Source organism: Podarcis gaigeae (genome assembly GCF_964106915.1).
Source record: "Podarcis gaigeae genome assembly, chromosome: Z".
In the NCBI taxonomy this organism is placed as follows: Eukaryota; Metazoa; Chordata; class Lepidosauria; order Squamata; family Lacertidae; genus Podarcis; species Podarcis gaigeae.
In genome coordinates this window covers 4,410,671-4,432,849 of record NC_139691.1, presented here as the reverse complement: position 1 = coordinate 4,432,849, position 22,179 = coordinate 4,410,671, and the positions used below count along the sequence as shown (strand labels likewise).

Below are 22,179 nucleotides of genomic sequence, written 5' to 3'. Positions count from 1 at the left end.
TCACTAGAATCCATTGAGGCGTTTATTTCCTGCTCACTGGGCAGGGGGACAGAAGTTTGCTGCAGACTGAACCTCCTCTCCCCAGGAGTAACCAAGTAAAGATGGGTTGCTCAGCCACCTCTGGATGACAGACCTCTGCCATTTTTGCTGCACACAGGGAGAGGCTGGAACAACTATTGATTGATCTTCCAAAAGGAAGAGGCGCTGCCGCAGAAACCTCGCCCCTTCCATGCGAAAGGGCAGCCCCGGGGTTGTGTCTCTCCACCCGCCTCGTTCCTGGTCCGCGCGGCAGGCGGGACTCCAACAGGTGCAGCTCGAGCTGCCCTCCGCGCGTGGCGGGGGAAGTCCCCCACTCCCACAGCAAGGGACGCCCCTGCTCCCCCCTCGCCCTCTGGACGCCTGACTCGGCTGCCCTGCCCTCCGAGAGACTCCCCGGGACGGTGACGAGGATGGAGCCTTGGCCGGGGGGGGCGTCGGCGGAGAGACCGCGGCGTGGTCCCCGGCTTCGGCTCCTTGCCTGCGGGCGGGCCTAACCCTCTTCGTGGCCTTTGCGGCCGCCCTCCCGCAGAAAGACGCCCGCCTCCTCTGGCCAGGCCCTGCCCCGCTCTCGGCTTCGGGAGGCGGCGTTGCCCGGTTCCCTCCGGGGGCGGGAAATTGGAAAGGGAAAGGTGCAAAAGAAAACAACCGCTCCTTTGAATAACTTTGTACTGTCTTGGGTTCAATAAACGAGGATCCTAGGGGATGCAGCTCACTAGACCCGAGTCTTCTCGTGTCGTTTCTTTTAAAACCATTTGGGGGAGGGTATATAATTTTTATTGACTTTTCTGTTTTACCATTTAAAGCACTCACTTTTACATCCTTAAGATATCTCTGACTTCTCTTTCCATGGTTCATTTTACATATCAGATATCCCTGCATATTTTACCAAAACAATATCATTTGGCATTCCATAAAACAACAGCATAAAAATATGTAAGAGCAGATAAAAATGGAAGAGATTCAAGCACAAAGGACTAGGTCCAATTTTATGGGTCAGGGAAAGGAAAAGTCTTTACAAGCTGTCCGCAGAAACTGAGGGGTTACTGTAGTTCCTAGGATTCTAGGTGTGTTACCGTGTGCTTTAAATGTGCTTTGCGTGTATGGCGTGGCTGTGACCTTTCACACATGCCTGATTTTCTGAGAAAGCTGTAAAACAACAGAGAGGTTTAAGAGTACTGCTGTAGATTTATGGTGAACACGATGGTTTGTAGAATCATGTATAAATTTCCAAGTTGGTCTCTGGCCAGGCCAGAGCACGTCTGTGTCATGTAACCAGGCCCAGAATATTGGTATCAAATGTGTGTCACATTTTGTGTCACACGCACTTCATTCTAATTCAGTAATATTGGAACTTTCTCAAAGAGGGGAATTACACGCACTAAAATAAATATTGGAAGAGGAAGTGTGAGTCATTGGTGCTCCATTCCCCAATATATATATGTACATATTGGGGGATGTGGGGGCACCAGTAACTCACACTTCCTCTTCCAGTTTACTATAAAATGTTTCCTTAGATAACTAGCAAAAATGTGCATGTTCCAGATAACTGGAATTTGAAAATCTCACTGCAGGGGAAGGTGTGCCGTTCCCTTTCAGCAACATACCGACCCGAAATAAGAAAGAAATTTCCACAAACTAATGTGGAAAATGTTGCAAAATGCAATTCTGGCGCTCCTGAAGATCTGGTTGAAAAGTTCTTCTAATGTCTGGGTATCGCTGACCTGCAGTGGCTCTGAAAGGATGTTTCCTAGCAGCCTTATCTGGAAATGCCTGGGACCCCACCTCCTGCATACAGAGCATGCACTCTGAAATGGAGCTACAACCCTACCCCAACGTGCACTTACTAGGGAGTAAGTCTTTGGAAGCACTCAGACTTCCTTCGAAGTAAACTTACTTAGGGTCAAACCGCATTCCTCAGGATCAGGAGAAAACAAAAGGGCCTGACTGAACATATTGCATCCCTAGATACTCCCAACTGCACAAATTGGACACATCTTTGTTTACACTTGGCCAAAGGAATGGACACCAATTTGTATCTTTCAACCAGACCTGGAATGCATAGCCATTCAAATAGAGGACACCTTCATAGAGAGAACTGTCACATGTCCACATCCTAAGCCTCTGATAGCCCTGAAAATTGACAACTGTCTTCTGTAAAATAGGACTCCTGAGCATCTTAAATTTGCTGTTCTTCTTCTGCTGATGAGTGAACATGATGCCATTTCTCTTTCATCCCGGCCTTTTCCACATTCTGCATAATCTAAATAGGATCCATTTGTTTGTTTATTTAGGTTACTTCCTAAACAAACAATGCAAAATTCAGAGACGGTCTTCTTTCAATAAAAAAGAAGTATTTTGTTCCCTATGTCTGGGAGTGCTAGAATGGGAAGCATCCATGTAATACAGCTTATTTTAGACACACGCCAGTGATGCATCAGGGGAGCACCTTGTTTGATTTAGTTCTTAGGGAGGAAGAGATAGGGAGATAGAGAAAGAGGTTGCATTGGAAGTAAGAAAGGGCACTGCAGGGACTTGAACCCCGTCCTGGAAACCAGGAGTGCCAACCACCAGCGCCTTTTGCTTTTTTGGGGGGGGGGGGGCGATGCAACAAAGTGAAAAGCAAAACCTGAGCGATCACTCTGAATACTGAATGTTCTCTCAGGAAAAAGAAAACCCTTAAGAGTTATGAAGTTGCAGACAGAACACAATCGAGGTTTTAAGGGATATTCACCTAGATGAGTTTAAGTCACTATTTGCAGGGCCATTAATTTGCAGGGCAGCAGAGAGAGACTGGTCCAGTCTTGAAACTCACCTTTTTGTTTGTCCCTCCAAAGTGTGAATTCATGGGCCTGGAAGTTCCTTCCGCTGGTCTGTGAAAAGCAATCTGGACTCATTAGCTTGTCGCCAGCCCATTCCCGCCAGTTCTGGAGAAATGGAACACAGCTGTTCTTACCAGCCTGACTTCTGCAGGAGGAGTTGGCTTACCCTGAGTGTGGTTGGACAGAACTGTGAAGAGATCAAGCGAATGGAAATGGAGTGGCCAGCACAAAAGGATTGTACTGAAAAAGATCACTGAATTGTGGAGTGTGAAGTTCACTTGCCGTTAAGTTTCCTGAAGGTTTGCAAAATTCCATTTCTTGTGTCACTGGGATGCACCTGGAAGAGACTAGGGTCTTCAGCAGCCCTCCCCTCCAGACACAGAGGAGCAAAAACAGCAGGTTACCTAAAGCAGTGCAGTCAAGACACAAGTATCTCTCAATACTATGCTGCAGATGTTCACTTGATATATCAAGAGCTCTGACGGTGCCTCTTACTTGTCAGTTGAGCAGATCTGCTTCAAGCACAGGTAGCTCTGTGAGGTCTGTAAAAAAAAAGAGCTGGAACAGAGCAAGGTTGGCTGTCCCACCAAAAGATGTACCTTATTGTGTGGTGATGGCACAGGAAAGGGCCTCCCTTGCAGTGGAGTCCCGACAAGATAGAAGTCCCTCCAGGTAGAAGCACGGAGAGTGACTGCATTAGGCTTTCGAGTTTGCAGCTCTTCTGAAAAAGTGATTGAATTACCAACATTGCTCAATACAAGCTCTTTGGAATATTTAGTTTGCATATTTGATGTATCATTTCATTTGGAGCCTACCTTTTCTCTAACGGGCTCAGGGTGCTTGAATGGTCCCCCTCACTGCGACCTGAAAGAATCTTTGTACAAAGAGTTGCAGGCAGAACACAACAGATATTTTCTCCTCAGCCAAGCACAAGATACTCACCTAGTTGACCTTTAGCCAGAAGACACACAACTGTATTGCTGGTATAATTACAATAGAGCAGTTAGAGATTACTTGTTACTTATTAGTGCCTATCGCCACCTCTGATAATTCAAAAGTTTTTTTTAATAGAAGCTACGATTGCAGTTGAAGGTAACTAAGTGAGACATTACAGACAAAGGAAGAAGTTTGCTACACCAGGTTTTTTAATATATTACCTTAGGAACAGAAGTACTGGTGAGGATTTTAGTATTTATTGGAAACCCAGCAACTATCAACCCTATCATGCAAGTTTTCACCCAAAAGCCAGTAATACAGTTTTGGTGAAATTAAATTTCTAATAAATGGATCATGTTTCCTGCAGTAAACAGACCTATCTGTACCCCAGGCAAAGAAAATTGGGAGCTACGTGCCTCCTTTATCTACAGGAGATAGGGGTACAGACCTCTATTCCAAAATGTTCACAGATGTGGGTTATTATTATTTTGTGTGGCCCTGCTCTGGTCATTCGTGGAACAATCAGCCACCCCCTTATGTATGAGTCAAAATGGCCAGAGTCAGGATTCATAAGATTTCAAATATTTTCTCAGTCATTTCAGCCTTACCATTACCAGACAAAATTTTCTTCCCTTTATGTACAGGAAAAAATGGTCAAGGCTCATCCTTCCTAATTATGAATATGTATTGCTTAAACGTTTGCTGGACTTTTTTTTGCTTAAAAATGGCCGACAAAATGGTGAAATCCTCTGTTCACTCCAATGCCTCTACCATTGCTATTAGTAGGCTTATCCTCAAAATGCCTTATTTGCTTTTTCACACTGAAATCAGCAAGGCAACTGTTACAGACAAAGGAAGCAGTTTGATGCATCAGGTTTTAAAATGGGTATTCTAAATGTATTACCTTAGGAGCAGAAATACTGGTGAGGATCCAAACATGGATTTATACACATCTGAAGGAACAAAAACTCAACAATATTTTGGTGACCCTCTTCTGCAGTTGCCCAGTAACTACAATTAGGTATAATACTCTCACCTTTGGTTGGTTGTTTTTTGCTGCTGCTTCTTTTGGCTTTCTCAGTTAATTTCTCCTTTTTTTGCTTCCCCCAGAACCAATTCTTGATCCTAGTGGCTTCCAAATTTTTTCTTGTTCAATAACTTCCGTGCCTTCATTCTGGTCTAACTTCACCAGTCTGAAGTGGCTCCTGGAATGCTTGTCAGTTGCCTTGATTCCCATCAGGGAAAAGGGTGGGGTATTAATAATAACAATAACAATAACAATAACAATGCCTCTTCCTAGCTTCATATGCCAAATGCCACCACTTTTAATCCAGCTGCTCAAGAGAGTTTGTTATTCTACTCCTTGGAAGCCACATTATACCGTATTTTTCGCCCTATAAGACGCACTTTTTCCCCTTTTCAAAAATGAAGGGGAAATGTGTGTGCGTCTTATGGGGCGAATGCAGGCTCCTTGGCTTCAGTGATAGCAACGCAAAGCCTCCAAAGCCTGGGCTCCAGAGGCGTCGCGTTGCTTCCGCTGAAGCCAGGAGGGTCTGCTCTTTGAGGCTGGCAGTGGGGGAAAGCAGCGCTTCCCCCATCGCCAGCCCCAGAGGATGGGGGGGCAGCAAGGTGCGCAACGCCTTCCCACTACTCTCCAACCCGGCTTTGAGGCTGGCGGTGGGGGAAAGCAGGCAGAGTCCGTCCCTTCTCCCTCCTGTGGGCTTTTGCGGGAGATGGGGGAATTCCCCCACCTCCCGCAAAAGCAGGCAAAAGCCGTGCACTCTTTAAAGGGGCTGCGCTGCTTCTGCTGACTTTTCTAGGAGGTGGGGGAATTCCCCCACCTTGTAGAAAAGCCCGTAGGAGCTGCGCAGCCTTTAAAGAGCGCTCCGCACTTGGGGGCTTTTCCCCAAGGAGGGAGAAGGACTGACTGGCTGTTTCAGTCCCTTCTCCCTCCTGGTCGAAAAGCCCGCAGGAATTGCGCATGGCTCCTGTGGGCTTTTGCAGGAGGTGGGGGAATTCCGCCACCTCCCGCAAAGCAGGAAGAAGGTCTTGGAGTAGCGCACAGGCTGCGTGCAGCCTGTCCGCTGCTCCCAGAGCTGCGGGGGGGATCATATTTTTTCCCTTGATTTCCCCCCCTGAAAACTAGGTGCGTCCTATGGGCCTGTGCGTTATCGGGCGAAAAATTTGGTAAATAAAAGTTCTGCCCATTAGCGAAGGAGCTTATCTATAGTCCCCAAGAGCTACCACAAAATGGCTGCAAAGCATTTTTGTCAACAAGGCAACCTGAGATAACATGAAATTAAAAGGAACTATGTTGTCTTCTCCCCCTCTGCTTTGCTCTTTATCACATGCACAGCCTTCTTTCCCCCATGGATCCACCTACCCTCCTCACTTCTAAGTCTTACCTATGTTAAAATCTTCCCAATCTTGGTTTTTCTAACTTCTGGAGTGAAGTTCTGGAGCGAATGGTCGCAGACCAGATCCAGGTGTTCTTGGAAGAAGCTGATTTTCTGGATCCATTTCAATCAGGGTTTAGGCCTTGTTTTGGCACAGAAACTGTCTTGGTCACCCTGGGTGATGACCTGTCAAGAGAGAGACAAGGGAAACATGTCCCTGTTAATTCTTCTCGACCTCTCAGCGGCTTTCGATGCCATCGACCACAGTATCCTTCTGGAGCAACTCTCTGAACTAGGAGTAAGTGGCACCAATTTGCGGTGGTTCCAGTCCTACTTGGTCGGTCGCTCCTGGAGGGTGTTACTTTTCAGCCCCGTGGAACCTCGAACAGGGGTTCCGCAGGGCTCAATTCTATCCCCCATGTTGTTTAACCCTGGGAGGTCACCTGCTCTGGATGGGGTTACACCGCCCCTGAAGGAGTAGGTTTGTAGCTTGGGGGTACTTCTGGATCCTTTGCTGTTGCTTGAGGCTTAGATCACCTCAGTGGCCCAGAGTGCCTTCCATCAGCTTCGGCTGGTGGCCCAGCTACACCTCTATCTGGACAGGGATAGTCTAACTACTGTTGCCTATGCTCTGGTAACCTCAAGGTTAGATTACTGCAATGCGTTATGCATAGGGCTGCCTTTGAAGAAGGTTCAGAAACTTCAGCTGGTGCAGAATACAGGGGCCAGGTTGCTCACTGCAGCAAGACGGTTTGAGCATATTACATCAATCCTGGTCCAACTGCACTGGCTACCAATTAGTTTCTGGGACCAATTCAAAGTGCTGGTGTTGACCTATAAAGCCTTAAACAGCTCAGACCACAATACTTCAAGGAAAGCCTCCTCCCATATGAATCTTCTGAGGCCCTTTTTTGTGTGTCTCACCCATGTGAGGACCAGAGGGTGGCAACACAAGAAGGGGCCTTCTCTGCAGTGGCTCCCCACCTGTGGAATGCTCTCCCCAGTGAGGTTTGCCTGGAGCCTTCACTATATACTTTAGGCGCCAGGCAAAAATGTTCCTTTTTACAAAGGCCTTTGCCTGTCTGATTTACATCCTATACCCTTTTAAAAATGCTGGCTCTCTTGGGGGGGGGAGGGTTATTGGGTTATTATTGTTTTGATTTTGTGTATTTGATATTTTATATGAACCGCCCTGAGACCTTTGGGCATAGGGTGGTATAGAAAACAAACAAACAAATAACAACTTTGACATCAGACACCCCGTTCTTCTTTTTATGAAATGGCCTTTTAAAAGAAAAGCCTTCTATTTTCTGTATTTATTCTTCACTCTGCTTGAAGCAGACTTCATATCCACCTACCATTTCCTGTGCTCCTTTTCACACCCAATGACTTGTTGGTTGAAAGGTAAATAAACTTGATTTTGCCCCTCACATTCTTTATTTGTTGTTTTCCCTTGTATCTCTTTTTAAAGTGGTAAATAATAATTTTTCTGTGCCTTACAATTCCTTTGCTTACTTAAAAAAAAATTAACAATAGTTTTAAAAAGAAATCTAACCTAAACTGGTTTTAGTTTCCATTTTAAACCTATTCCCCTAGCCTCCCTCTCCTAATCCCTCTGTCCATTAGCTCCTTCACCTCTGACCAGTGAGAGGGCTAAAACCAGTACTATAGCCAGGGACAGTCTCGCTCACTAGAATCTGTCTCGCTCCTTCCACCATTGTTGGTCATAAAGGCACATAAAAAAGTCCTTCAGCCCATTAATACAGTGGATGTAAATTGTTTTCAACATGGGGTCATTGCGCATGAGAAATTAGTGCCCATCCCAATCCCTAATAAAAGGGTTGCTGGGGTGCCAACTTGAATAAAATATTGGGGGGGAGGGGGCAGTAAGCACTGCCCTCCATAATCAATCACATGACATGGCGCACCCCCATTTGAATGGCAATACCCATCAACTTTTTTTGGGGGGGGTCCCAGTCCCTTCAAATATTTTATTGGGGAGGGGGCTTAAGAAGAGTTAGCTCTTAAGTTGGAGTATATGTCGTTTCTGGATCAATGTCTTTGCTTGCTTTGCTATGTGTAGCACTTGCTGTGCCTTTGAATGGCATTTTGCCCATGTATCACACTGATCTGAGCATTAAAGATTTTGGTAGGCTCTGCCGCCTGAGTTCGAATTCTTCACTGAGTGGGAGACGGGAAATTCTCCTCCACAGTGTGCTTTCCTAGAGATTCTCCTGAGCCTCCCATAGCCAGTTTTTCTTGGGGGGGGGGGCAGTGTCTATACTCTTCCCTTTCCCTATAATAAAATGTTCTTGTTCCTTCCATAATTTCTACCTAGTTGTAATTGAAAGTGGCACCATCAACAAACATCTCCCAAGGGATCACAGGTAGAAAATTGTCTTTCTTGCTTTTATTTTTTAAAATCAAAATCAAAGACTTTTCAATTCCGAAATTAGAAATATTATTTAACACAATATGAAGAGGTGTTGATGTGCTGGGTACAGGGAAACATTTTTGTATTGGATTAATTCCCAAACCCAGATAAAAGAAATTAATGATTTCAATTCCTTTTGCCTTCTTAATCTTCTGAATCAAGATCAAAAAATGTTCACAGCAGTCCTGGTCAACAGTTTTAGTAGCTCCAACCGTAGGAACATCTGTCCACTTTGGGCTTTGTAGGCCTTGGTGGTTGCTGCCTGTTGGGACTGGTAGAGCAGAAGACAGGGGGACCAACAGTGGCTGGCGCCAGAGCCAACGACAAGCAGGGTCTGTGTAATTCAAGTTTTGTGCCCACCCTCCCAGCAACACTGAGGCTAAGGCAGGGGAAGCTGAAAGCCAGGACCAGCCCAGAGGTGGTTCTAAGTAGGAGGACTGGCGGGAAGCCACTGGCTCTAATGGATCAGCCCCCAATGGATCTGAGCTAGTATGCCACAGCGCCAAACGACCCGCACAGACGAGGCTTGCTCTTGGGTCAGGGCTCTGCAATGCGCTTCCTCGGGGGCAGGGATTTCCGAGGGCAGATTCCCAATTGTAAGTTGCGTTCTGGATCGCAGCCCCTAGGAAGGGGCGCAGAAGCACAAGCTTTCCCCCTTCCAATTTTTCTTTCATTTTGTTCCCCCCACCCCAAAGGACCGAGGTGGAACATCTTTAGCTAGGGATAGGAAGAACCCTCTTTTCCTGAAACCCTAGCCTAGAGAACCTATCCATCATTCGGGGAGCCGGCGGCCCGGGCCTGAGCTGGAAGGAGAGGCGGTGCTTTTCGGCACAAGGCAACCGGCCTGGAATGGTTTCCCGCGCGCTGCGAAAGGGAACAGCTGCGGTCGCGCGAACCCTCCGGCGCTGGGAAGGGAAAGGGCGGAGTCGTAATCAGCTAAGGAAGGAAGCAGAGCACCAGCTGGCCGAGCGGTTGCGCGCAGCGTTGCGCTTTTGGAGAGCGTGCGGCCGCGTTGCGCGCAGACCTCGGCTGAGGCTGCGAAACGCCGGGCGAGGCCCGTTCCTCGCAACTCGCGAGCAAACAGCTAGGCTGGGAAGTCCCAGTCGCCGCCTCCGCCTCCCGCCGCGCCTTTTGGCACATCAAAGTCCAGTTGCAGAGCACGCCTTGGGAAGGATACCTCCTCGCCAAGCGGCCGCCCTCGGGGGCCACGCGCGCCTCTCCTCCCGGCCCTCTGCAGCGCTGTGGGAGTCGCGCACGTCTCCTCCTCCCAGACCGAGTCACCGAGATAGCAGCGGGGCCCCCAATTCCTCTTGCGCCTCCCCTCTCGTCGAGCTTCGTGAAGTCAGCGGTCTGAATTTGAGCCGGGGAAGCCGGAGCCGCAAAAGGGCTCTCAGCCCAAGTCTTGCTTTTACGTGTGGAAGGAAGACCACCCATCGCTTCCGCCCCCTCCTTGAGTTCAGGTACAGAGCAGGTATGATGAATGTGCTGTTGAGCATGTGCAGAACGCCCTCCTCCTCTTTGATCAACTGTGCCCCCGCGGTATCCGGCTAAGATTACACATTTGGGCATGTGGTTTGTCCAAAAATGGTGTGTGTGTGTGATGTATCCGTGTGTGTGATTGTGATGTATCCAACTATACCCTATTCAAAATAGTCCTAATGGATCTAAGCTAGTCATGTCATTTAATTTCAGTGAGTCTACTCTGGAGTGTGACTTAGCAGTTGGAAGGGACCCACAGTATTTTAATTTTTTATTTTAATTGTTGTCAGTTATTCTCATTATTACTTACAAAATTTTACTTGTTTATTTAAGTCAGTTTTTGAGTTGCCTAATAGAAATACAGAGGTGCCTCGCAAGACGAAATTAATTCGTTCCGCGAGTTGTTTCGTCTTGCGATTCTTTCGTCTTGCGGAGCGCGGATTCGCTGGGTATTAACGGCTTTAAGAAAAAGGAAGCAAACTCGCAAGACGTTTTCGTCTTGCGAAGCAACCCCATAGGGAAAATCGTCTTGCGAAACAACGCAAAAAACGAAAAACCCTTTCTTCTTGCGCGTTTTTCGTCTTGCGAGGCATTCGTCTTGCGAGGTACCACTGTAGTCCACTCAAGTCCAACATGTATGGTAAGAAGAGCAGACCTGAAGCACTCAATAAAAACATGAAATCAAAAAGTCCAACCCATCAGTCGCACAGCAGCAAGAATCTAGTGGTAAAGTCTACCACAGACAAGGAAAAACTCCCGTGACTGATCCAACAACACTACAGAAGCTGAAAGTGGCCAAATTGCCAAAACTTCAGAGCCTGAAATAAAACGGTATCAGTGATGCTGAAAGAGAGGTGTTAAAAAGGCAGCTGTTGTGATCAAGTGACAGGAAGAGAACGAAATAGAAAGTAATACTATTTCCACTGTGAGAGCTTTTCCTTCTTGCATCCTAGGACAAGTGAACTGTTGTAAGAGCAAGCTACAGTCAAGCAGTGTAGCTGAGATCATAGGATCATAGTATCGTAAAACTATAGTGCTGAAAGGGACTCTGAGGATCATCTAGTCCAACCCCCTGGCAAATAGACATTCTGCAAAGCTAGATTTAAGGTGCCATTTGATGCCTAGCCTACATATCTAACAGTAAATAATTTGCAGGAATGTTAGCCAAAAGATTAGCTTCAAATTTACCCACAGTTAAATAAAAAACTAAGGAGGAGGCAGCTGACAGTCTATGCCATCTCTGGGGCTGGTTGTAATAAAAAAAGCTGGCTGAGCACAGGCTGAGGTGGTGAGGCAGAGCCCTGTGTGCCCTAACAGGCCAGATTCCTGTGTGTAGGTGTGTATATATACATACATACATGCATACATACATACATATGCACATATACTACTCCTCTAGAATCTTCTGCAAGCAAAGCCTGTACTCCTCCTGGGGCTGGAAAGGGGTTAGTTTGACCTCCACTTTGGTAGTAAAACTAAATTACTGTCTCATGAAATGAGGCATGTCTAAAAAGTGTGTCACCAACATGACAAGTTCTGAAAGTTCTGACTTAGTTTTAATCTGGGGCAAAGCAGAGACACAAACTATATTGCTGTTTTGGGGATGGGTGGCCACACTGCCTCCCTCCTTAGTCTCAGCAGGGAGGTGGATGGGGACAAAAGTAGAATTAGTTGACTCTGTCTGCGCATATTACAGTGGTACCCCGGGATGCGAATGGGATCCGTTCCAGAGCCCCATTCGCATCCTGAACAGAACGTAAGACGCGACAGCATGTCTGCGTGGGTTGCATTTCATTGCTTCCACGCATGTGTGTGATGTCATTTTGACCGTCTGCGCATGTGTGAGTGGCAAAACCCGGAATTAACGTGCTCCATTACTTCCGGGTCGCTGCGGAGCGCAATCCGAAAGTGCTCAACCTGAAGCGTATTTATCCCAAGGTATGGCTGTATTTGGACCCTTCCACCCTACGAGTCTCAGTGGCATTTCCGCTTCTCCTGAATCTAGTTTCATAGGTCCTCCTGGATATTTGTTCTCCCCCTTCCCACCTGGAAGGTCTTGCAGCATTTTCTACCTGCACAGGAGGGATGGGGTACTAGCCAGCCTAGCCAATGGCCAGGGATGATAAGGAATTGTGGTCCAACAAAATATGGAGGGCCGTAAGCTCACGGGTTTGGTGAAACATTCTTCCCACCACACGCACTGAACACACGTACAGACACATAAAGTATTGTGGACTTCACTTCCATTGAACTGACCATGCCCAGCACAAAGGATAATATCCAAGTATGAAAAGTGGTCTGCAGCACTCCTTCCACTTTTCCAAATGTCTTCATGTGGTGGAGATGTCCTAAGAAGCAGTCTTTTAAACAATTGGTTTTATTTTTTTCAGGGCATTGTCCTCAAGGCCCAAAGCAGATACATGGCTGATGAGACCTTAAAAGGATGCAGTTGTTTGTAAGTATGCAATTGGGGAGAAGGTGTGTATGAGATCTGAGTCTGTACTCATACGCTCCTTTCACCATGGGAATATTCCTTCCATTTAACATTCTTCACGTGCCTCCTTGCCTTCTGTTCATTTGACTGGCATAGCACAGCTTCCCAGGGGGTTGCTTGCTTTCAAAACTCTGCCTGTTGGGTTCCTTTTGCCCAACAGTTGCAGCCGCTTTAGTAACAGAGGAATCTGCCTTAAGTCAAGGCAGATCGTTTGTCTACAGGCTGGCAGGCAAGGGCTCTCCAGGATTTCAGACAGGAGTTGTTTCCCAGCACTTTCTGAGAGATGCCAGGGGTTGGACTGGGGACCCTCTGCTTGCAAAACATACACTCTGCTACTTAGCTGTTGTTCTTCACCTAAAGATAAAGTAAGATTCTAGTCCCTGTGGTTCTCAGCAAAGGGCTTAACTTGGGGCTTCTGCATGCCAAGCTGATTCTTTGACACTGAAGCTATGGCTGTTCCCCTGAAGATGGGAGTTTTAGTCCTGCAACATTTGGCCTTGAGGAACATAGGAATCTGCCTTAAACCAGTCCTTTGCTTGAGGATTGCTTGAGGCATACTGGGAAATGCCAGCAATTGAACCTGAGAACTTCTGCATGCAAATCTGATCCTCTGTTGCTGAGCTACAGCACCTGCCCCATCCATGATGGTTTCTTTTAGATCCAAGTGTAACCTTAAGATCAACCTCCTTGCTCCCCAAAACCTGTTGTGGGCACATACCTAATTCTGTTCCATGTGTGGTCACTTGGCTGCTCACCTGCGTGGGGTGGGGAGGAATTTAACCTGCAACCAGTTAAACCAAAGCTCTGTTTCTTTTAAGCTTCTTTGCAGTTAGATCTCGCGCCATGCAGGCCTAAGCCAATTATGGCATCTAAAACAAGCCTCTTAAGAGCACAGTGATCGCCATCCACTTAGCTCATGGAACGAAGGGCAGGTGGGACTATCGGCAGACCTGTGAAGTCTGAGTGGGACAGAGGTTTGGTGCAGAGCAGCCAATTGAGTTGAATGCCCTGTTCAGATACAGCCCTAAACCATGGGTAGCTAACCTGTAGCCCTTTGGAAGGTGGTGTTAGACCCCAGCTCCCAGTTTCATTGACCGTTGGGCCATGCTGAGGCTAATGGGAATTGGAGTCCAGAGACGATTACTGTGCTGTAGCATGGTGTGTGCAAACCTTAGCCTGTGGCGCTTGCCCCTCGTTCTTTAGTGTGACTGCAAGTAAAACGTTTGGAAATATTTGGCTGTAAGTTGCCTTGGTCAAGATAAAGAGGTTGACCAATTAATTAATTAAAATAATATCTCATAGACACATAGAATTTCAGAGCTGGGAGGAACCACAAGGGTCATCTACTCCAACCCTCTGCAACACAGGACTCTTTTGCCCAAGGTGCAACTCGAACCCGTGACCCTGAGATTAAGAGTCTCAGGCTCTACCCAGTGAGCTAGTCAACTGCTTTTATACTGAGCCCATCTCCGCATTAAGTCAAAACTCAGAATGTTGCTTAGTGGTTCTTAAGCCACAGTTTGATCCTGGCTTCTTTGAACTAACCATAGTTTAAACCAGGTGTGGGGAATCATAGGCTCAGGGGCAGGATAGGGCATTCCAAACGTCTCTACCTGGCCTCCTGGATTCTCCCCAAGCCACACACCTCACTGCCCCAACTTCATACCCTCTTTTTGCTTTTGTTTTTGCTTGGATATGAGGTGTTCGCAAACACTGCCTCTTATACTTGTCCGCATTGACAGTAGAGGGGAATGTGGAGAATCTCATCTACCATACAAAAGTAAATGTTTGCATTCATTGCTCTGCTCACTTTTTGCCTCTGCCCTCCACCCCCCCCCATCACTGGCATGCTTGCCTCTGAAAGGTTCCCTAGAAAGAAATATAAATCCTACATATCTCTGGAAATGGAGAACCATGTTTTTCTGTGGGAAACTACAACTTCCACAGTGGCAGACTTTGGGCTTTCAAATTTCAGAAGTGGTGCCTGTGTGACAGCAAAATTCGGACTCGCCCCCGCCCTTGTGCTCCATTTTACAACATTGTTGTTGCACTAAAACCATGTTTGACTTCCATCATCCCTGTCAATTGACTGTGCTTGCTAGGGCTTATGGGAGTTGTAGTCCAGCAACATCTGGAGGGCCACAGGTTCCCCATCATTGGTTTAAAATGAAGAGTTCCCCCCATCCCTCCGAGTCTGGACACAACAGGGAACTCTGGTTAGCCCACTTGGGCAAAAGATCCCCGTGTTGCAGGGGCTGGACTATGTGTTCCTCGTGATCCCTTCCAACTCTCCAGTTCTATGATGCTCTGATTCTAAAAGTGGAAGTGAAATTCTCCAGCCCCCTTGCAGGCTTGCCAGTAACCTGAGAGGCAGATATGTGGGGCAACTCTGGTATATTTGATTCCTCACTTAGATCCCTTGGAATGCTCTTCTTCCTGGTGAGTTGCCAGACCTCAAACTTGCTCCTCTTCTGAAAATGGTGTGAGGTGGACTTTGTTCAAATTGACTTCTTCAGGGTTGCCTGCAGCAAAGTTGTTTGCCATCAAGCTGTTTGCTGTCATTTCCACTTGGGCAAGTGTCTTTCAGCATTCTGTAGGACAATTAATGTGGCGCTGTTTTCCCAGGGTCCTTAGAGTGCCAGGGTTTCTACAGAGCAGGACCCCAGCTGTGCAGCAGAGTGCGACCTTTGCATGTGCAGAGTCCCAGGCTCAGTCCCTGTTAGCAGGTTCAGTTGAAAGACCGCTCTCTGCCTAATGCAATGATGGGGAACCTTGCACCTGGAGGCTAAGTGCACCCCTCTCTCTGGCCCTTGGGACTGTCCCTGGGCCACACTCCTCCTCAGCCAGGCCCCGTCTCCCCAGGCCATTTGCACTGCGCTTGAGTGTTTATGTCCTTCAGCTCTGGCGACGTCTCCTGCTTTCGTGGAAGGAGACTAGAGAGGGGATTGTGTAGAAACTAGCCTATGGTACAAACATAAAATTTAACATTTGCCCAGAGTGGCTGGGGCAACCCAGTCAGATGGGCAGGGTACAAATAATGAAATTATTATTGTTGTTGCTGCACCCGCTTTTCCCTCTGGGCTCACCTGCTACTGGCATGTGGCCCTTGGAAAGTTGCCCAGAAGAGAATGCAGCCCTCGGACTACGATGTGCCTTTCTGCCTGCCAAGAGGAAGCTCAGACTCTCCCCTTTCTTTTTCTTCAGTCTCGGCTGTTTTTAACTCTGGTCATCCTGTGTGCCTGCTCCATCCTGTACACCTTGATTTGCCTTTACTTCTGTCTGTCGTTGTGTTGGCTTGGCTGCCATCACCCGGAAGAGCAAGAAGGAGTCCTGCCAGCTGGTCCTGGAGCTGCCCAGTTTGAGGGTTACATCAGCGTCCCTGATGGGAAGGTGAGTCAAGCCTCCCGGTTATGAAAGCGACCATTGTCAAACCATGGCATTGGTCAGTTGTGAGGCACCAATTCAGGTTGCATTTTGGGGTGTCCTTTTCATCCTCCATGAAGAGAGAAAAGAAACCCTCCCCATAAGCAAAAAGCAGGGGGGAGGGTTTTATCTCCTCCCTGATGTGCTTGTTTTCTACTTGCAGGGTGTTTTTTTAAAAAAGCAAACCATATGGGGTGGGGAGCATTCAGAAATGTGACTTCTTCCTCCCCACACACCTGGAGTAGTGCAGACTGTTCTGCCTCCTCGTTGTGCTCTGTGTGGAGACCCAGACAAGTATGTTCAGGGTTTAGAAAGGGATGCAGAAAACTTCTGAAAAGGTCATTTGGATCTGCATTATGAAGCACCCCTGTTCAGGGTTCCAGCCAGCCATGCCCTTCTTTCAGACACTCCATTCCTACTTGCCCCACAGCCAGCAGTCAGTCCTTTTCGGGGCCCAGACCTGTTTGGTAGGTTTCATGCCACCTTGCGTCTTTTTGTGACAGTTCTTTGTAGTTATGGTTCTCTCCACCCCCAAAAGTTTGCTGATACTTCCTCTTTGGGCCTGGATGGTGCTGTTTTAGCTGCATAAGCAATGACATTTAATTCTGAACATCAGAAATAGAGGAAATAATACAAACACCTAGGCCAGGTGGAAAGGGCCTTGCAGGGAGTAGCCTTTACAGTCACAACTGGGCGATGTTCCTCCATCCTCATGAGGAGCCTCTTCAGTGGGGCTGGTGAGCGTGGGCTGTGGGGCATGGAGGCCGCTCCCTGAAATGCCCCTTCCACCTGGCCTAGGGGGCAGGGCCCACACTCAACCAGCCCCACTGAAGAGGCTCCTCATGAGGCCGGAGGAACATTGCCCGGCTATTGTTTTATTGATTTAATATGCTGTAAACCACTTTGAGATTTTTATTAAAAATATAAAGCAGTATAGAAATTTAAAAACAAAACAAAACAATCCCTTTCTTGCCCGAAGTGTTTTCGTAGTTCTCACTGGGATGTCAGTATAAACCCTGGATGAATAAAAACCAAAAGCCATCATGAGAGGTGGGTCCTGAAATATCTCTCTCTCAGATATCAAATGCCAGAGTAAAGATGCATTAATTTAATTTTCACCAAAAAGAAAATCATGCTTCAATAGCAGACAAAATTGCTCTGTTTACTCCTCCTCACAGTTCACCTTTCCTGTGGGCTATTAGTTGCCTAATTGGCAGGACCACTTCAGACTCCTTTTTCTCCTGCCTTTTCTTTTAACCTGGTGTCATAATGCGCCACCAGTCAATTGGAAATTACCCAGTGAACATGATGACACCACATTATCAGACAGCCAATTAGATCTGGCTGTGTGTCAGTGTCATGAAGCCAGTTCAGAGTGAGAGCAGGAAGTGTTGCCCTCACTCTGGATGGGGGAATCCCCTCCCTTTTCTTGATCCAGTTTTCAGATGCATGTTAAATTTCCAAAAGAGGGTGCTCTTTGTAGAGACAAAACCCAATTTTGTTTAAAACGTCTGTCTTCTCTTTTGGTTTGGTTCCTATATTTAATGGGGAAAAGGAAGCAGTGCAGCAAGGGTAGCCTTAGCCACTGCCTCTGGTCTTCTCTAAGCTCCCTCCAGGCTCAATTCTCTTCTACCTTTAGCCATTGGCCCGAGTGCCATGTCGCCAGTGTGCTGTGGTATCGAGTTCTGGGCAGATGCTGGGTTCGCATTCTGGGAAGGAGATTGACGAGAAGGAGTGTGTCCTGCGCATGAACCAGGCCCCCACCCAGGGCTACGAGGAGGATGTGGGTGGCAGGAGCACTATCCGGGTCGTTTCTCATACCAGCATCCCCTTGCTCTTGCGGAACCAGAGCTATTTCTTCAAGCAGTCCCGGGACACAATCTATGTTATCTGGGGCCCCACCAGGCTGATGAGCCGGGAGAAGGTGGGCTTGGTCTACCGCACCCTCCTAAAGGTGAAGGAGATGTACCCGAGTCTGCACCTCTACACGCTGACTGACCAGATGATGGTGCACTGTGATGAACTCTTCCTGCTGGAGACAGGGAAGAACAGGTGAGAGGTGGCTAGAGTGGGTTATCACCAGGCAGGGACCATAATGGTGAAGCACATCTGCCAAGGATATAAGAAGAGCCCGTTGGATCCAGCCAAGGGGGCATGTCCAGCTGTCATGGACTGGTTGGACTCAGAGGAATGGTGGGGGGAACCAGCTGGGGAACCACCAAGGGAAGAAGACTCAGATTCTTTGCCCAGGGACTGGTGGTGGGAAGACAATGAGTGGTCAGAGAAAGACTGGAGGAGGTGCCAGAAGCAGAAGAGGTAACAGGGTTTAGTGAGAAGGGAGAGTGTGCAGCAGAGAGCAGCGCAGAATCAGAGGCAGAGGCTGAAGCAGGAGAGGAGAGAGGCCAAGAGGCAGAGATGAGTCTGGCCGGTGAAGAGGCACAAGTGTCACCCCCTCCAGTTGCGACAAGCTCTCCTCCACCCTGGTCTCCCAGAACCAGGAGAGGCATGAAGAGGGCAGAGGAGAAGCGGGCTTCTCACAGGTGCAGCCTCAAATTGCTTTAGACTTAGGCAGCTGCGGGGAGGCAGGGACCTTCAGTCTTGGCAACTGATTTCCATGGGGGCAAGACCTGCTGGATATCTGTAGCTGTGCTCATGAGGCCTGACAGATCCTGGTTTTGCTAATAAAGAGTTAACTCCAATGTGCTCTGTGTAGTTTACTGCTGGCTAGCTACAGTCACTAGCCCAGCATCCTGAGTCACTGGTCAACCCAATGTCCCAATGGGAAGGCCACAAGCAGGACATAAACACAACACCAACTCTCCCTGCTTGTAATTCCAACAATTGGTGTTCAGGGCACACTGCCTCTGACAGTGTGGACAGAGCCTAGCCATTGTGGCTAGTAGCTGTTGGTGGCCATGTCCTCCATGAATTGGTCTAATCTGACCTGCATGCAGGAAGTCCTAGGTTTGAGCTTTGGTGGCCTAGGAGTCATCCTCTAGCCCTTTACAATTCTGCGCAGAACAAATACTAGCCAAAATGATATACAAAACATGCTGCATTTTGGGTGGGGGGAATGCTTTGCAAAAAAATGTGTATTTCAGGCAGAATTGCACACAGAAATATGCACGTTTGGAGAAATCAACATTGAAAGCCCTATGAATTCTCATGGTGACTTTTTTAAAAAGTCGGAAAATTGAGAAACAGAGAGAAGCTGCAATTGACAGATTTGCCTGTCTCTATGTTAGTGTTTGCCTTGTCTCTCCCAAATCCACAGGATGAAATCTGGCTCCTTCCTGAGCACAGGCTGGTTCACAATGGTTTTGGCGATGGAGTTGTGTGAGCAGATCTTTGTCTTTGGCATGGTCAGTGAGAACTATTGCAGGTATGGCACAGGGAGGTGGGGTATGAAACAGTATGTAAGCAGAGATACACACACATTATTTAAGAATAATAATAAACATAATAATTGTACCCTGTCCATCTGACTGGGTTGCCACAACCACTCTGGACAGCTTCCAGCATATACAAAAACAACAAAACATTAATCATTAAAAATTTCCCTATACAGAGCTTTCAGGTGTCTTCTAGCTCCTTGGCATCTGATGGTGGGTGCATTCCACAGGGTGGGCAGCACCACCAAGAAGCCCCTCTGCCTAGTTCCCTGTAACTTCACTTCTTGTAGTGAGGGAACCACCAGAAGGCCTTTGGACGTGAACCTCAATGTCTGGCCTAGAGACACTCCTTTAGGTATACAGGGCCGAGGCCATTTAGGGCTTTAAAGGTCAGCACCAGCACTTTGCATTGCGCTCAGAAATTTAGTGGGAGCCAGTGAAGATCGTTTAGGATCCTTGTTTCATGGTCCTGGACACTGTTCCCAGTCACCAGTCTAGCTGCCGCATTCTGGATTACAGTAGTTTCTGATTCACCTTCAAAGGTAGTGCATTTCAGTAGTCCAAGCGGGAGATAACCAGGGCATGCACCACTCTGGCAAGACAGTCTGCAAGCAGGAGGTGGTAGACAGCTGGCCTGGACATAGAATTTACCTTTTGTCTCCATGGGGAGTCCATATTGATTCCTAGGCTGCACACCTGGTCCTTTAGGAGCAGTCACCCTATTCAGGACCAGCAAATCCCCCACACCAGCCATCCCCCCCACCCCCCAGAAACAATACTTCTGTCTTGTCAGGATTCAGTCTCAATCTTTTGACTGCCATCCACCCCACAACAGCCTACAGACAGCCACACAGGACGTTCACCCCTGCCCTGGTGCACTGGTTCCAATTTAAATAAGAGGTAGAGCTGAGTATCATCTGCATATTGGTGAACCCCCTGATGATCTCTCCTGGCAGTTTCATATACCGTATTTTTCGCCCTATAGGACGCACTTTTTCCCCTCCAAAAATGAAGGGGAAATGTGTGTGCGTCCTATGGGGCGAATACAGGCTTTCGGTGAAGCCTGGAGAGCGAGAGGGGTCGAGGTGGGGGCACACAACAAGGGTGTGCATTCTGAGAGGATGAATGGAGCCCACCTCCAATAGGCTCCTCACCCACCGTCTCCATCCACCTGCCCACTAGACCAGCCCGCCTTCTGCTGCGCCTCAGTTGCCAGGGCTCTATGCCTGTCATGGGGTGCCTCCTAAAAAATGTGCACCTCCTAAAAAATGTGCGCCTGGGGCCACAACCCCTCTGCCCACCCCACCCCCCTCATCCCCAACACGCTATGTCTCTGCTCCAGAGGGTGTGGACTCTCCTTCCTTGAAGGTTTTTTAGCATTGGTTGAATGGCCATCTGCCATGTATGAGATTCCTGCAGAGTTAGAAGGTCCCCAAAGAATCTTAGATTCATGGAATTGTAGAGTTGCCAGCCACAGGGTCCAAGATACTTGGTATGGGGGAAGACGCTCTTTTAAGTACTTGAGTCCCAAGCTTTGAGTTTAGACCAGTAGCTCTCTGGCAACCATCTTTCAGGACCAGGGGCAACCCAGCAGCTGCCACATTCTGCAATAGCTGCAGCCTTTTCCTTCAAGCGCAGCCCCGCTTACAGTGCATTGCAGTAATGCAGATGGGAGGATACATGGGTTTAAAGTAGGAGGAGCCACATGGTAGCCCAGCTCTTAACCTGTCAGACAGTGTGGTCCAGGCCGCTTTAAGCATGCAGCAACCTGGTTTTCATTTTCTGTGTTTTTGTCGTCCTTTGATTGGCAGAGACAGAATCCAGCCCACTGTGCCTTACCACTACTTTGAAAAGGGCAAACTAGATGAATGCAAGATGTACCTGACCCATGAAAGAGCCCCCCATGGTGGGCATCGTTTCATCACAGAGAAGGCCGTCTTTTCTCGCTGGGCAAAGAAAAGGAACATTGTCTTCACTCACCCTTCGTGGCCAGATGGGTAGCTGAGGCCAGCGGCAGGCCACCCACGGTGCTATTGTTGTTTTGGTATTTTCTATAAATTCAATCTTCAAACATTTGTGACGGAAGCCATATTTGTCACTGTTTGGTTCTGCACAAAGTGCTGGCTCCTGCACGCGTGGTTTTCAAAGGGCAATGAGGCATCAGGATGCAGAGCAGCCGGCACAGGGCCTCTTCCATTTCCCTTGGCCATGTTATTTCTAAACTTCCAATCAAGAGGCAAGGAGTTGTTCTCCTCTTCCTGAACACTGAGTGGAAAGTCCTTGTCGTTGGTAGGTGGGAAACACTTTGGAAATACTTTTTTTTTTTAAGTGGAGGGATGGAAACATTTCAAATATTGTAGTATATATATTTAAGCAATCCTCACTAGTGTTGGATTGTTGCGGCCTACTTCACCAAATTATGTTTTCTGTGCTTGACACATTGTGTGATGAGAAGTACACCTGGATTAGGCAGCAACGTTTTCTAATGCTGGAGATCCCAGGTAGTTTACCTGATAAAAGGCTGCCCACCCCCTGAGTTAATGGGATCTTGGGAAGCAGATGAGGGGGAAGACAGTAATCTGTTTCCACAATAACTGTTCCTATGTTTTGTGCACTGCTGAGAGATTGTTAAACATCACGTGGTTTAGCAATAAAATGAAATAAAAAATGAAATGAAATAAACGACCCCTTTCTGCCTGAGACTCTCAGTAGCAAAAACAGCCTTGGCTGCCATGTGGCTGTTTGCTGTGTTTGTGGGTCACGTGGC

The 22,179-nt window shown here is 47.7% G+C and overlaps 1 protein-coding gene and 1 long non-coding RNA gene across 4 annotated transcripts; one reads left to right on the top strand and one right to left on the bottom strand.

Moving 5' to 3' along the window:
- Positions 1-994: 994 nt before the first annotated feature.
- On the bottom strand, positions 995-7,889 carry LOC310836382. Of its 2 annotated transcripts, XR_014560065.1 has the most exons (5): positions 7,549-7,889; positions 6,200-6,376; positions 2,997-5,019; positions 2,852-2,909; positions 995-1,185 (listed from the first exon to the last, which is right to left on the bottom strand). It is a non-coding gene; the product is annotated as an uncharacterized lncRNA (long non-coding RNA). The 2 variants fall into 2 exon arrangements; XR_014560066.1 differs by lacking the exon at positions 995-1,185 and adding an exon at positions 2,074-2,501 and having other exon boundaries at positions 2,852-5,019.
- A 1,586-nt stretch (positions 7,890-9,475) lies between these two features.
- On the top strand, positions 9,476-22,094 carry ST6GALNAC4 (ST6 N-acetylgalactosaminide alpha-2,6-sialyltransferase 4). Of its 2 annotated transcripts, none has more exons than XM_083721110.1 (6): positions 9,476-10,095; positions 12,494-12,558; positions 15,802-15,987; positions 17,660-18,072; positions 19,295-19,402; positions 21,224-22,094. In XM_083721110.1, exons 2-6 carry the CDS (start codon positions 12,547-12,549, stop codon positions 21,411-21,413), a joined length of 909 nt encoding a protein of 302 aa, XP_083577236.1. In that variant the 5' UTR covers positions 9,476-10,095; positions 12,494-12,546; the 3' UTR covers positions 21,414-22,094. The 2 variants fall into 2 exon arrangements, with proteins under 2 accessions (XP_083577236.1, XP_083577237.1); XM_083721111.1 differs by having other exon boundaries at positions 9,575-10,084.
- The last annotated feature ends 85 nt before the right edge of the window (positions 22,095-22,179 follow it).